The sequence below is a fragment of the Chionomys nivalis genome, chromosome 13, assembly GCF_950005125.1.
Source record: "Chionomys nivalis chromosome 13, mChiNiv1.1, whole genome shotgun sequence".
Classification (NCBI taxonomy): domain Eukaryota; kingdom Metazoa; phylum Chordata; class Mammalia; order Rodentia; family Cricetidae; genus Chionomys; species Chionomys nivalis.
This window is the reverse complement of record NC_080098.1, coordinates 50003856-50018379: the sequence shown is the minus strand read 5'-3', so window position 1 is coordinate 50018379 and position 14524 is coordinate 50003856. Positions and strand designations below refer to the sequence as shown.

At 38.7% G+C, this 14524-nt stretch overlaps 1 protein-coding gene across 1 annotated transcript in view; it reads left to right on the top strand.

The window, feature by feature from the left end:
• Gmds (GDP-mannose 4,6-dehydratase) overlaps positions 1–14524 on the top strand; it is a 512310-nt gene that overhangs the window by 85677 nt on the left and 412109 nt on the right. The window contains exon 2 of the mRNA XM_057787721.1: positions 10092–10136. Coding sequence (XP_057643704.1) covers positions 10092–10136 — 45 coding nt within the window. The remainder of the gene's footprint in view (positions 1–10091; positions 10137–14524) is intronic.

The following is a 14524-nucleotide window of genomic DNA, read 5'->3' as shown; positions in this document are numbered from 1 at the left end:
GGTCCCACTTTTCATTTAGTGTTTATTTACAGTGCTGCCTTCTTTGTGGATCCTTCTTCTCTCCAGGTACATTCACTGTGTCCATCCTAGTCCTACTTTGGGCTGCTCTGGTATTGCACTGACACTCTTTTGAGGACAGTTGTGGTATTGGGATGTTTGAAGTTAGGCAGTTTGTGTTTGTTAATTCTCTTGAAGTTTTGATGCCTTATAAATGTTTCTGGTGGAAGAGAAACTTTTTCTCCCAAGCTTAACTGGTTAGAGACAGTCAGGACTCAACTGAGAGAATGCCCTTGATGGGGAACTGTGACAGAACAGCCTTTTTCTCATTAGGCACTTGAGGAGACCATCTTCTTTCCAGGGCCAAGTGCCAGGCTGGTAGATGCTATCCCCATGGCTCAGAGCCCACCAGGATTTCTTAACACTAGTCAGCCTTTGGCTTCCCATTCTGCCAACCTTGCTCTCCTGGAAATCCAGAAAAGGCATTGCCTTGGCTTGCCTCTTAATCCTGTCCTTTCTGCTTCTGATTGTTTCAATACGTCTCCATCTGGCTCTGAATGGTGTTTTCTCTGTCTGCTGCGTGGGACCTTTGAGGATAGTAAATTTTGTTTTACTGAGTCTCTACTGCATTTTTTCTTGTGGTTATACCTGAATGACCATCATCAAAAGTACACAGACCATCTGGTTTTGAACTTTGAAGTCACCTCTTTGTAGGTGTGTAGCTAGACTTCACATCCTTATCCTTAAAATTGGAATAATCATGGGACCCATTCAGTTGTTCAGAGTGCTAATACTTAGAAACTGCTGCTAGCTTGCTGCTTATGGTAAATAGTGATTGTTCAGTTCAGATTACTGCTGACAGTTGTTGAATCTATTGATAGAAATGATTCTCATCTTTTGCTCTGCATCCAGAATACTTGTTGAGACATCAGCAGATATCTGACACATGAGTGAGCAGAATAATAAACATGGCAGGAAGCATTAGAACCAGGATCTGAAATGCTCATATTAAAATGACTGTTTTCATTTTGTTAGGCTTTTGAGAATGAGGAAATAACCGAGAACCATAACTCTGTAATTCCTTCACTATAAAGAATTGTAATCTCTTCATAGAAGACCCTGGTTCCAAAACTACAGTTTGATAAGCCTTGTTCCCCCACCTAGACCATTACATACCAGGCACTTGCATTTATTGAATATCCCTCTTCCCTCCCCCTTTTTTTCTTCCCTCCCTCACTTCTTTCCTTCTTTCTGCTGGTTCTGAAACCTGTGTTTTCATGTGCTAGTCAAGTGTCTACCACTGAGTGGCACTTCCAGACTACACTTGATACCTATGTAAGTATCATTGGAAAATACATTCAGTTGGAGGGAAAACAAAATAAAACAAAATAAGGAAAAGAAAAAAAGAAAAGAAAACCTTTTATATAGGTAATAGAAATCAGGTAGATGATTGTTAGTATGGAGTAAAGAGGCCTGTTGCAGCCTGGATGGTAGACGCAGGAAGATTCAAGGCTTTGCCCTTGGCAGAGTGGGTGGATACAGCAATGAGTCTGAGAGTACTTTGCAGGTGGTATTAGCCTGCATCTGAAAGCTGGAGAACCTAGCCAGTATTGAGACGTTATGCTATCTAGGCCAGGAAATGCCTGGCTGCCCAGATACTTCACAGAGCAATAAAGCAGGAATTGAATCTCTTATTTCCTTCCTGTCCTCCATTTCATTATACCTATGGCCTTAAGTGGTGTTTGATATCCATTAATTCTGCTTGCTTTCCCAATTCCCCAAGTACCCCCCATCCTTCCCTTCTCACTTTTCTCTCCCCATCTCCCCTTACCCCCATCCCACCCCACCCCCAAGATCCCAATTTTTTGCCCGGCAATCTTGTCTACTTCCCATATCCAGGAGGATGACTATATGTTTTTCTTTGGGTTCACCTTCTCATTTAGCTTCTTTAGGATCACAAATTATAGACGCAATGACCTTTATTTATGGCTAGAAACCAATTATGAGTGAATACATCCCATGTTCGTCTTTTTGGGTCTGGGTTACCTCACTCAGGATAGTGTTTTCTATTTCCATCCATTTGCATGCAAAATTCGAGAAGTCGTTGTTTTTTACCGCTGAGTAGTACTCTAATGTGTATATATTTCACACTTTCTTCATCCATTCTTCCATTGAAGGACATCTAGGTTGTTTCCAGGTTCTGGCTATTACAAATAATGCTGCTATAAACATAGTTGAACAAATGGTTCTGTAATATGATAGGGCATCTCTTGGGTATATTCCCAAGAGTGGTATTGCTGGGTCCTGGGGTAGGTTGATTCCGAATTTCCTGAGAAACCACCACACTGATTTCCAAAGTGGTTGCACAAGTTTGCATTCCCACCAGCAAAGAAAGGATGGTTATGGGAGCAGGGAAGCATATATCTTAATTAAGGGAGCCATCTTAGTGTTGGCAAGAGACTGGACCTAGAGGGGCTTCCAGGTGCCCAGGGGGATGTCCCCAGTTAGTTCCTTGGGCAGCTGAGGATAGGGAACCTGAAATGGCCCTATTTTATAGCCATACTGATGAATATCTTGCATATCACCATAGAATCTTCATCTGGCGATGGATGGAGATAGAGACAGAGTCCCACATTGGAGCACCTGAACAAGCTCCCAAGGTCCCAATGAGGAGCAAAAGGAGGGAGAACATGAGCAAGGAAGTCAGGACCGTGAGGGGCACACCCACCCACTGAGACAGTGGAGCTGATCTATTGGGAGCTCACCAAGGCCAGCTGGATTGTGACTGAAAAAGAATGGGATAAAACCGGACTCTCTGAACATGGCGGACAATGAGGGCTGATGAGAAGCAAAGGACAATGGCACTACTTCATGTTCTGGCTTTGTGGGAGCCTAGCCAGTTTGGATGCTCACCTTCCTAGACCTGGATGGAGAGGGGAGGACTTTGGACTTTCCACAGGGTAGGGAACCCTGACTGCTCTTCAGACTGGAGAGGGAGGGGGAGAAGAGTGGGGGGAGAGAGAGAGAAGGGGGAGGAGGGGGAGGGAAATGGGAGGCTAGGAGGCAGCGGAAATTTTTTTTTCAATAAAAAAAAAAGATTAAAAAAATTCTGCTTGCTTTCAATTACTAGTAGTCTATAAGAATCTGTTCTATGTTAAAATATTTGTAGATCCAGAACTTCCCATAGCATGCTGGACCCACCTACATCAATTAGTAATAAAGGAAATGTTGAAAAGATATGCCCACATACCAATCTGATGGAGGCAGTTTCTCAGTTTGAGGTTCTCTCTCCCCAGGTGTGTAAAGTTGACACTCAGGATTGACCATCCCACAAGTAGACCTTAAGCAAATTTGTCTGAATTTGCCTTGTTTTTCTTCTTTTAAGTGGAGATTATCAGAGTGGCGTCGTCATAGATATTTTGTGTGAATATAAACAGTGACTAGGTGAGGAACACCTCAAGCACACATGACATACATATTCCAAAGCCTGTATAAGTGCTCACTTTTATATCTGTTACTGTTTGCAGAGCCAGAGAGGTGGCTCAACAGGTAGAGAGGAGCTAGCACAAAGCCCTCATGGCCTGCATTTGATCCTTGGATCCTACAAAATGGTAGAAAAGAATCAGCTCCTGAGGGTTGTTTGTCAACTTCCTTCCACATCTGCATCATGGCACACACATGCACACATACATAATAAATGACATTAAAAACAAACAAACACATCAACATGAATGACAGGAATTTGGGTCAGGAGCTCAGAGATACAGTGAGGAACAATAGATTTAAAGTGAACATAAAAAGGAACAGCAGTAGATAGGATTCTGTGGCAATGAAAGCTGGACCCAGCCCATATGCATGCTGTTAGCAACTGCCTTTAGTTTTGCATTGGATACCTTTCAAACATATCTGGGCTGTATGTATTGGGGTATTGGTGTGTTTTGCTTTTCTTCCTAATCATTTGATTAAAATTTATCTGTTTCTTATTAATAAAGGCTTCCTCTCTACCTCCTTGTTTTTTTCCCTTTAAAATGGAATTAAAATTACTTAAACTTGCTATTTTAGTCTGTTGGAATTAATGTTTTTGTGTTTATACAAAATATGCCTGGAGTTCACATTTGGTGTTTGTTTCTTTGTTAAAGATGTACAATAATCATTTGCAGTTTAGAAGGAACATATGTTTCATACTATGTTGTCATGGTCTTTGCTGACCAAACCCTGTTTAGTCATTCTAGTTTTTGACTGGCTTTTGTGCAAGGTAAAAATTAGGTAGGTTCATGTTTTCTAGATGCCTTTAAAATAAGCTGACATAATGGATAGAAACTGTTAGGAAAATAGGTTAAAGGTAAAAAAATAGTAACAGTTGCCAGAGTGAATGATACGCAATGTCACTACCACAAAAAACCTCTGCAATCCTTTTTTCTTAAATGTCATTGTTATTATTTTAATAGTCTTACATCCTTAGAGCATATATACTATTATAATTACTATAAAATTTTGGTATAAATTCTTAATATTCCTTATTATAAAAGTATGATATGTTCATTGGAAAGAAAGTAGAAAAGATAGATAAATAAACCAATCATGATCTTACCCCTGGGGCAAAAGAAAATAGGAATGATAGATAACTATTGACAATCTTATCCCCTGGGGCAGTAATCATTAATATTTATAATAGTTTTTTTTTGATTTTGATTAATTTTCTTAACTCTATGCATAAGTATGGAAATATTTAATAATTATCAGTGGTTTTGGCTTTGGGGGGCTTACCAAAGGATTAAGTTTTACATTTTCAGGTGTTAGTACATAAGTTCTGACAGCATATTGTATAGTCACCACTAAAAACATGCTTCATCAGTAATCGGATCACCTTAAAAGTCTTTTCATGCTGCTTTGGGGGCAAGCATTTTTTTTTCTTGATAGTTTTAAAATTTTAATTAAAGTATAATTATATTATTTTCCCCTTCCCTTCTACTTCTCCCATTCTTTCCCCAAGCCCTTTTAAACTTATGACTTTTTCCATTTATTATTATTGTTATGCTCACATATATTTTATTCATTTATATATATAAATGTTGTTATGCTCATATATATATATATATATATATGTTGTTATGCTCATTTCATGTTGCTTGTATGTATGTGATTTCAAGACTGACCATGTAGTATATCTGGGGAAGACTAATTCTCCTCTCAATAGACATTAATTGCCCATAGTTCTTTGTGTAGTTGCAGGGCCCTTTGAATTACCCCTCTCTTGTTAGCATTTTATTGTGTTGTCATTGTTTGAGTCTTGCTTTGGCAGCCATGCTGTTGTCATATCCTAGTTGTAATATCTCTGCCAATCCTAGGAGACATCATCGCACAGCAGACATCCTAGTCCTCGAGCTCTTACAGTGTTTTAGCTCCCTCAAAAGATTATGTTTTAAAAAATTGTGACTTTGAACTAACTTTGTGTCCAATGTTGTGCATGCACACATGCATGTGCCTGTACACACACACTCCACATATGGGAAATAAAAACACAAAACATAAAGGATCACTTTTGATAAAGGTGTTTGCTATTTGATAGATTGAAATATTAGGTATAATTGGGACTTTCTCCTTTGTTTGCTGACCACTGGGTTCATGATGGACAATGTATAGGGTGACTGGAGGTGACTTGCCTCTTTCTGGAAACTGAGTATTAATATTAACCTTACACTTACCTTGCAACACTGGAATCCAGGACTTGACTGCAGAGCCATTCTTCCTTCTTAGAATGCATAAGCTCCTGAGCACCGGCCTAGAGGGCACTTTTCCTGGTATAGGAAGAAGGATGGCTACAGAAGTTCTTGGCTGGGAATAGTCACCTCTTTTGTTCAGAGGTAGTTGACTACCCATTTGAATTGCTGCGGTCCTCTCAAAAAGGAAGTAAGTGGAAGTGAAAGTCTAGTGTTGGTTGATAGCACCTTGTATGGAGAAATAATTTTGAATTTTAGAGAGTACTAAATGGGTATATATGTTTGAAGTATTTTTTACTATTCAGTCAGTTACTCCTGTATTCACCATAATTGACTGATTTTGTTCTTGTTATTCATGCAGTAATGTGCTAGACTAAATATCTTATTTATTGCTCAGCTGTACTCACTAGTGTGTTTTTTTCCTTTTACAAAGGTAAGTTTTTTTTGAGATAGGGTTTTATGTGTAATCCATAAAATCCTGAAATCCTTTTTTCCTCGGTCTCTTGAGTTCTGGGGTGACAGGTATCCACCTTCATGCTGCATTGTTTAGATTTTAGTGCAGAATTTTGAGCTCTCATATTCTAGAGACTTGCTTTTTATTATTATGTTTTGGTATGTAAGGACATGCAGGTTCTACTTTCCCAGTGTGTGACTTTACACTAAACATTTCATTGCTTTGAATCTCAATTTCCTGATCTGTAAAACGAGAGCGTTTGATTAATTGGTCCCTATGGTCTTTTGAGTGCCGAGTTTGACATAGATATTATCCAGTGATGGCTACAAACATGAGCCAGGTGTCAATACTTGTTAAATATATTCTACTCCTGTATGCTTCATAGCCCACTGATTAAATAACTGGAAAATTTTATTCTGATTTCAAACAACATCCTTCCCTATTAATTGATATGATTAATGTACTGTAAGTACAGAATACCTTGATATCGTAGTAGTGGTTAGCTTAAAAGATGTTTTGTGGTGTGTGTGTATATTACTGTTGTTGTTGCTTGAGACAATCTCACAGTGTAGTCCAGACTGTCCTGTAATCCACTCTGTAGCCTAGGTTGGCTTCAAACTCTTAGGAATCCTCAGCAAAAGCTATTTCTTTTTTATAATAAGTATAACATAAGGATGGAAAGAGACTAGAAGGCTATGCAAACAAGCACTTTCTCCTCATGCCTATGTTGTATTCTGTCTCCTACTAGGAATTTTCAACCTTATGATATTGTCAATTTGCATGCACAGAGTTCACGATTGAGAGCCATTTGCAATTTAATTGCAAAATATCCAAGAATTATATGTTATAATGTTTTAATAGATGTTTATTTTGTTTTATGCCACGTTAATTGTTATCCTCCACCTCATGAAGTCCATGGGCAGCAGATGAGACATGCCTGAGTGTGACTGATCAGCACTGTTGTTTCCTCCATCTTAGTCTTGCCCAGAGCCAAGACCTGGGAAATCTCAGGCACCCACCTTTTTTTTTTTTTTTTTTTTTTTTCTGAGCTCTAGAGTATTCTAAAATTACAGGGTTTCAGTGTGTGGGGGTCACTTGATTAAAACTGGAATTACTGCTTAATCTATAAAACATCCTGTAATGAAAATGGGCCAAATCAAGTTAGTGTGAAAATGTGCCCTTTAACGGTCCAGCTTTGTTGGGGTTTGATATGTTTTGGTAGCTCCCAGGGGGAAGAGTGAGGAAGATTATTTTCTAGTTCAGATAATGGAAGAGCTGGATTCTAGTCCTGATTTCATCTGTAACTAGTTGTGTGATATTATGTTATATCTGTTACCTGAGATGCCAAATGGCTGTTTACGTCCTCGCTGAGTTCTTGTGTGAGAGAAAAGCAGAAAATGTTTCTGTGTCTTGAGAATAATAAACAAATAATGATTGTTTCAAATGGTCTGGAATTTCATTTAAAATAGATACTGCCAATAACTATATGAAGAATTAAATTTATAAAGGTCACAGTTGGGACATTGTTTCTCCAATTAAAATGCCCCCTCCCCCCCCGACAAACTTTGAACCTGGCTGGAATTTACACTGGGTCCTAGCAGATGAGCAGATCTAGCCCGTTTCCTTGGTTTCAGGAGTCGACTGTCAGAACTTAATGTTACTTTCAGGTTCGTGGTGTGACATTTTAGTCATTAGTCTGATTGAAGCATTCTCTATCAGCCATTCTGCTGGTTTGCTGCCTGCTCAGATACCATGTCTCCTAGGAGTCCCCAAGGGGCAGTGGGGAGGATGAGGGGGAGGCCAACTGAGCTCCTGGGCTAGAGACCAAGAGCCCTTGCTCGGCTCGTTTCCCACTCATTGTGCAGCCTGGGCCCTATCACTGGAGGGGCCTGGCAAGGAAGTGAGGAGGAAGTGAGTGCCATTGCTGGTTCAGAATGTTCCAGTGTGGTTGGAAAGTTTGAGGAGCAGCCTGGGTGAGAAGAACAAGACCTTATTGATAGGGTTCAGTCCTGGTCAGGTCTGTTTCACATCAGCTTTCTGAATAATCACTGCTCTCCCTACCCAGGGAGGTCCAGAACAGTTACTACTAACCCTCGGCCCCCCAACACACACACACACACACACACACACACACACACACACACACACACACACACATTCTATATGAGTATGCTAGAGCATAAAGCATTCTGTTTTATTCCATGTGGATACAGTGAGGAAAATGTAATGCTGGCTGCTTCAAGGTAATAATACTATAACAAAAACAAGTCTGCTTTCTAGAAATCTTTAGTTAAATTATTATCAAAGCAGCTGTTTTCCTTAATACTGTTTTGTTGTTCATTGATGCACAGAACTATTGTCCCCTAAATAAAAACAAAACCTTCTAGTGATCATGTAGTCCAGCTTGGCTTATGCTGGTTTGAATCAGTCAGCCTTGTGATTTGATTTAGCTAACACCTAAACATGTATAAAACCTATACACATTGTAAGGTTGAGATGAAAAAGCCAAACTCTCTTCTCACCATGAGTCTATAAACTAGAATATTTATGTCAAGAAGTCAGAAGAAAAATCTGTTGGAGTTTTTAATGGAGCACAGAATGTGCCCTTTTTATGCCGGGCCTTGCCATTCTTCATGCATTCCCGCAGGACTTGTGCACTAATGTTATAAACACTTACTCGGCAGCCCTGCTGCTTTCATGACCCATAGGGTGTCTCTAGTTCCAGCTTTAGGTCAGATCATGACAATACTAAGATTTGCTTCAGTTTTTTCCCTGGAATATCTGGTAGGGATTTCTGAACCTCACAGGGATATTTTAAGCTTTTTCAAACTTATGAAATCTAAGAAAACGCAAATACTACAGCTGCTTGTCATGTGTTAATTGGAGCCTTAGTTTTACATTTAAGTCTGAGTTAGATTGAGGGGATTCCCCATTGGGGCAAAAATCTGAAGAGAAATTATGGGATTGGCTATAAAATGTAGGACCTACCTCTTTTTCTGAGAGACGCTAGTACTCAAATAGTAATAGCTCAGCTCTTTGCCTCAGACTAGTTTAATCAGATATCTGTTATATTTTTTTCTCTTGTAAAGTGACATGAAATCTTTTAATTAGAAAGTTTCATCTAGAAACTTCTAAAACAATTTCTATTACCAGTTGAGACTCTCAGTGCTTATTCAGCTAGCTCCTTCTTAATGTAGGAATCACTGCATGTTTTAAGATAAACTCATGTGAAACATTTATTATTTTATCAAAGAAGTAACAGTTTCCTCTTTAGAAATTTGTTTATATGTATGCACACATATATGGTAAAGTGCTTTTTAACTGAACCCCATCCCATAAACCCTCTAAACTCAGTGCCTTTCTACAGCACTATAGCTTAGCAGCTAACTGCTCCCTGACACCTCCCATGCTCACCTCCTGCATAGTACTTCCAGCCTTCTCCACAATTTAGTGGAGTCATTCTCAGTAATGTCAACACCTTGTGCTCTGTCTCATATTGAACTTGCCAGCTTCCTTTTAAAATATCATCCACACCAGAATTTGTTGTATTCCTATGGCACCAAGGCATTTTGCTTTGCTAACATATTTGCATATTTCACATAGCCTGTAAGTGGCAAAACTTGAACCCAAATCCATGTGATTCCAAAAGTTTGTGCTCTCTGTTTCTCTGATTATTTGCTTGGTTTTTGATTTTTTTCCTGTCTTCAGTGATGTCTGCATGGGTACTGTCTGCTCTGTTAATAGCGGAGCACCATCTGGTGTTTGTTGTCATTATCAGTTTTGTTTTTATTTTGGTTGCTATGATGTTTATTCTGTTCAACCTGACTTTCAAAAGATGGTCTCAAAACCTTTAATGTTGATAACGATTCTGTACCAGCCACCAAAGGTCTAACACTTCTCAATTTTCCCTCTCTTTCCAGGATGGCTCATACTTGGCAGAATTCCTGCTGGAGAAAGGATACGAGGTGAGTGACTCAGTGCTCTTGGGGTTGCCGTGGACTGCTAGGATGCAGCTGCTTTGCTTCCTCTGTGTGTGCTTTCCACGGAAACTCTGATAACAAATCAGAATCCAAGCACGACTCTGCCGTGGCGCCGGTGATGCTGCCAACTCATTGTGCTGTCTATCTGCTGGTGAGCACACGGGGTTTTGCTGTTCTGCATGCCTCCCTTGTTCTCTGATAAAGCAGCAGCCTGTGTGAGCCTGACTTTAAGAGTTTTAGGGTTAATGTATGATGTAATGTGCCACATTAAAAAGTTCCACTCATGGTGAAGTCACTTAATTTGGAAATTGCACAGAGCAATAAAAACCAAGCTGATCTTTGGCAAGCTTACATAAAAGATTTACACCTGGAGGTGTTTGCTTTCTAATAGGCAGCTGTATATTTTATAGAAGATGAATCTGTGTGATTCATGATTGGTGCTATTATCATTATGATATGTTCTTCAACATTATTAGAAATAAACATTTGTATTAAATCTGATTACTTTAGCAAATACTGTACTTTTCAAAAACATTTCCGGATGGAGTTTTATATAACTTCATGATCTATAGAGAATAAAAACTTATACATTGACCCATATCCTGGCCTGCTTTGACAATGTTGTATTAATAGTTTTACATGTTCTCTTAACTTCTGTTAGTTGTAGTGATGTTATATAAAAATGTGCAGTTGAACAGATGGAAACGAACTGCAAACAATTTAGCTTGTTAACAAGATTTGATGAAAATGGAATTAGTTTTCTTATTGGAAGTCAATATTATAGCTTTGACTATAATAAGTCATAGCAGTGTTTAGAACCTTATTTTATTTTTGTAGTAGTTCTATATCTTGCAGTATCAAAGTAAGACTATGTAATTATGGGAGTACCTATGTACATATATGTCTGTAAAAATAGATTGCTATAGTAATTGAGAGACTATAAATTCAACAAAACAAAGTATTTTAGAGAAGGTCATAAATAGTACAAAAGTTTTGGTTTTAGAAAAAGGCTGTTGTCTAGTCAAAGTGTTAATATGTTAATAAATAACAGAAAGATTTGCTAGAGATACATCTGAAGTGCTATACAAATATGTAGGACCTGCTGCTAAGAGATGTATGGCAGCCAGCGATGGGAGTGAGTTGGCAGGGGATCAGGATAAGAAGCTGGGTGAGCCAAAACCTTGTACTGTTGAAGATGGAGACAATATGTTGAGTGATGCTCTAATCACAAGAGTGTTGAGATGTACTTTGAGGTGCACCTGTGAGACTGTGAGTAGACATGAACTTGAAAGTAATAGTCAATGACTGAATGTATTCTGAAGACAAGAAATTGTATGTGTGACTGTATGCTCTTATAGAGAGTGGACTAGTGGGTGGGCAGGCCTCCTATTGAAGAAGACAGGGAAGACTGGTATGGGAAAGTAAAGGCTATTCAGGTGTCTCATTGAGGAATTACCAGGAATCAGAGGACAGGGAGGATGCAAGATTTCCAAATAGATGCAATGAGAATTTAAGATTGCCTGATAAGCTGCAAGTATTTTAATTTTATTAGCATTTGAAGTTAAAAGAGCAGATTTGATTGCTTTTTACAGAAAGACAGCAGAAGACTTACTTGGCAAATCACAGTTAATTGGGAGGAATTTATCACAGATAAAATGTTATGAGAATAGTGAAATCCATAAATTATTAAAAACTATGATTGGTAATTCAGGGGCAACGGACAAGGTAGGACACAGAGGACAAGCAGAAGTCTTCCACACAAGATGGTAAAAGTGTGGGCTGTGTGTGGGTGATAAGAGCAAAGGCTTCATGTGTGCTGTATTGATTTCAGTGGACTGCTTCTCCTCAATTTTAAGAGGTGATATAATTGTAGAATGATCTATTGAGAGGAGTCTGATGGTGAAATGGGCCTTTTCTTTCTATGCTTAGGTCACAGCAAACATTAGAGTGATTTTTTTTTTTAAGGAAAGCATTGGAAAGTTTTCAGAATTATCAACTGTAGTTCTTGATGATTCACGACCATGAGCAGTACAGAAATAGAATGTGTAGTTGAATGCCTGGGGTCATGTCTGACCACATGTGAATCCAGAGGTCATTGACGGGAATTTTGAATGAATACAGATTTCTACTTCAATGGACTCTCAACCTTAATGTGGTCCCTCCTCAGGTTCTTTTGGAGGCTGGCTCAGAAATTTGTGATTGTTCTTTCTTTTATATCCCTGGGTATTGTTGATGCTGCCTCCTTCTGAACAGATAGGGTACCATTATATAATGGAACAAATGAACTTTAATGAATGACTGACTGGGTGAGTCAGTGGGGCCTTCCAAACTATTTTAAATTTTTTATTAAATTTTTTACTGTGCTTGCATATGTATGTATGTATGTATGTATGTATGCATGTATGCACACACATGCTGCAACTTGTGTGTGAAGATCAGAAATCAACTTGTGGCAGCTAGTTCTATTTTCTGGAGGATTGAACTCAGGTCATCAGGCTTGGCAGCACATACATTTATGTGCTAAGCCATCTTGCTGGCTTTATTCTCTGAATTACTTTCATTCCATTCAGATTCAGTTACTATTCAGAAATACCAGGAAGCTTAGACATAACTAGAAAACACATAGGTTTGGTAGCAAAGTGTGGGCTAGGAACAGGTCAGCCCTGTAAGAGTCATGATGCTGTGGCTGCTTTGTTCCTCTACTAGAAGAAGCAGACTTTCATATGCTGTCATTGGCACAGTCAGCCTGACATAGAGAAGGAAGCCAGTAGAGGAGACAGCAAGGTCAGTGGGGAAATTAACAGTTAATTGAGCTCTTTTGCTTTTACCGTACTTAAAAAACAATGAAAAATTACAACAGGCATAGAAATCTCAAAGAACAACTTATATGCAAAAGGATAGCATTTTTATTTTTAACGACTGGTGACTAAGAAGTTTATTAGAATTATTAAAGCCAAGAACAGGCAGGTGAGGGGTAGTATCATGATAGGGATTCCAAGGAGAGTTCAGATCCCAGCACTAGACACAGAGAGGCTGGGTCTCTGATGAGAATCAGATCCTGAGGAATAGCATTTATTTACAGAATGCTGAGTAAGATATAATTACTCCTTTGTTCATGTACCTTTAGATTCCTGAAGCTTGGAACATGTTTTATGTGACTGCTGAACCTTCTGCATCTGTTCACATTATGAATGAGTCCTCCAAAGTAATCAAGTAAAATACAGTTATCTTTTGATAATCTGCAAGGGGATTAGTTCCAGGAATCTTTGTACATAAAACATCTGAGGACACTCAAGTTACATATATAAAATATTATAGTATTTGTGTATTGTTTGTATATATTCTTTTTATACACTAGGATAGTTATTATACCAAATGCAATGCAAACATTTCATAACTAGCTGTATTAATGAGGAAACAAAGGAAAGTTTGTCTTTGTTCAGGACAGATAGATACAGCTGCAGTTTGTTGACTTCATGGTTGCAGAGATTATGGATATTGAGGGTCATCTATATGCTATATTTCTGCCTCAGTTCTTACTGAGAAAATGCTCAGAATAATAGTATTTATTATTGTTTGCTTCTTGACTTTTACTCAAGATTAAAACATTGAAAAAGTGACCACATCCATACTTGTTTATTGTTATTATTTTTTAGAGTTAACATTATTATTGTTCTTATTTTGAGAAAGGGTCTTGCTAAGTAGCCCAGGCTTGCTTGGAAATCATGATGTTTCTGTCTCTATCTACCATGTTCTGGGATTACAGGCATATGCCACCATGTCTGATTCTCTTGTTCATTCTGCAGTTACTCTGAAGACACTTTTTATACCTTATATATACTATATATATTCTGTAGCTTGCTAAAGCTAAAAGTTCATTTTCTTTTATTCTCTGTTGACTAACACAGATCAAGGAGCTGAATAAGCAATCTAGTTCTCATAACATTCATCCCTGGGGCTTGGCCACGGGGTAGCTTATGTCTAAATCCTCTGTTCTTGCTGCCTCTGTGTCCTCAGGTCCTCAGTCCAATTCTTGACCCATCTAAGAGTTTGTTTTGTTCCCTCCTCTCTCTCTCTCTCTCTCTCTCTCTCTCTCTCTCTCTCTCTCTCTCTCTCTCTCCATCTCCATCTCCATCTCTATCTCTATCTCTATCTCTCTCTTCTTTAAGTAGGAATGATGAGCACATCTGTCCATTGTCTAAGATTCTTTGGAGTATGAGGTGAGAGAGCATGTGTGAAACACTTAGCCAGTGGAGCTTTGTGAGACATAGGGTATCTCTTGATACAGGAGTGACAGAGCGAGCGAATGGTGACAAGCCAGGGGCACATGTTGTAGAAGGTACTATAGTCTCTTTACAACATCGAAAGGCATA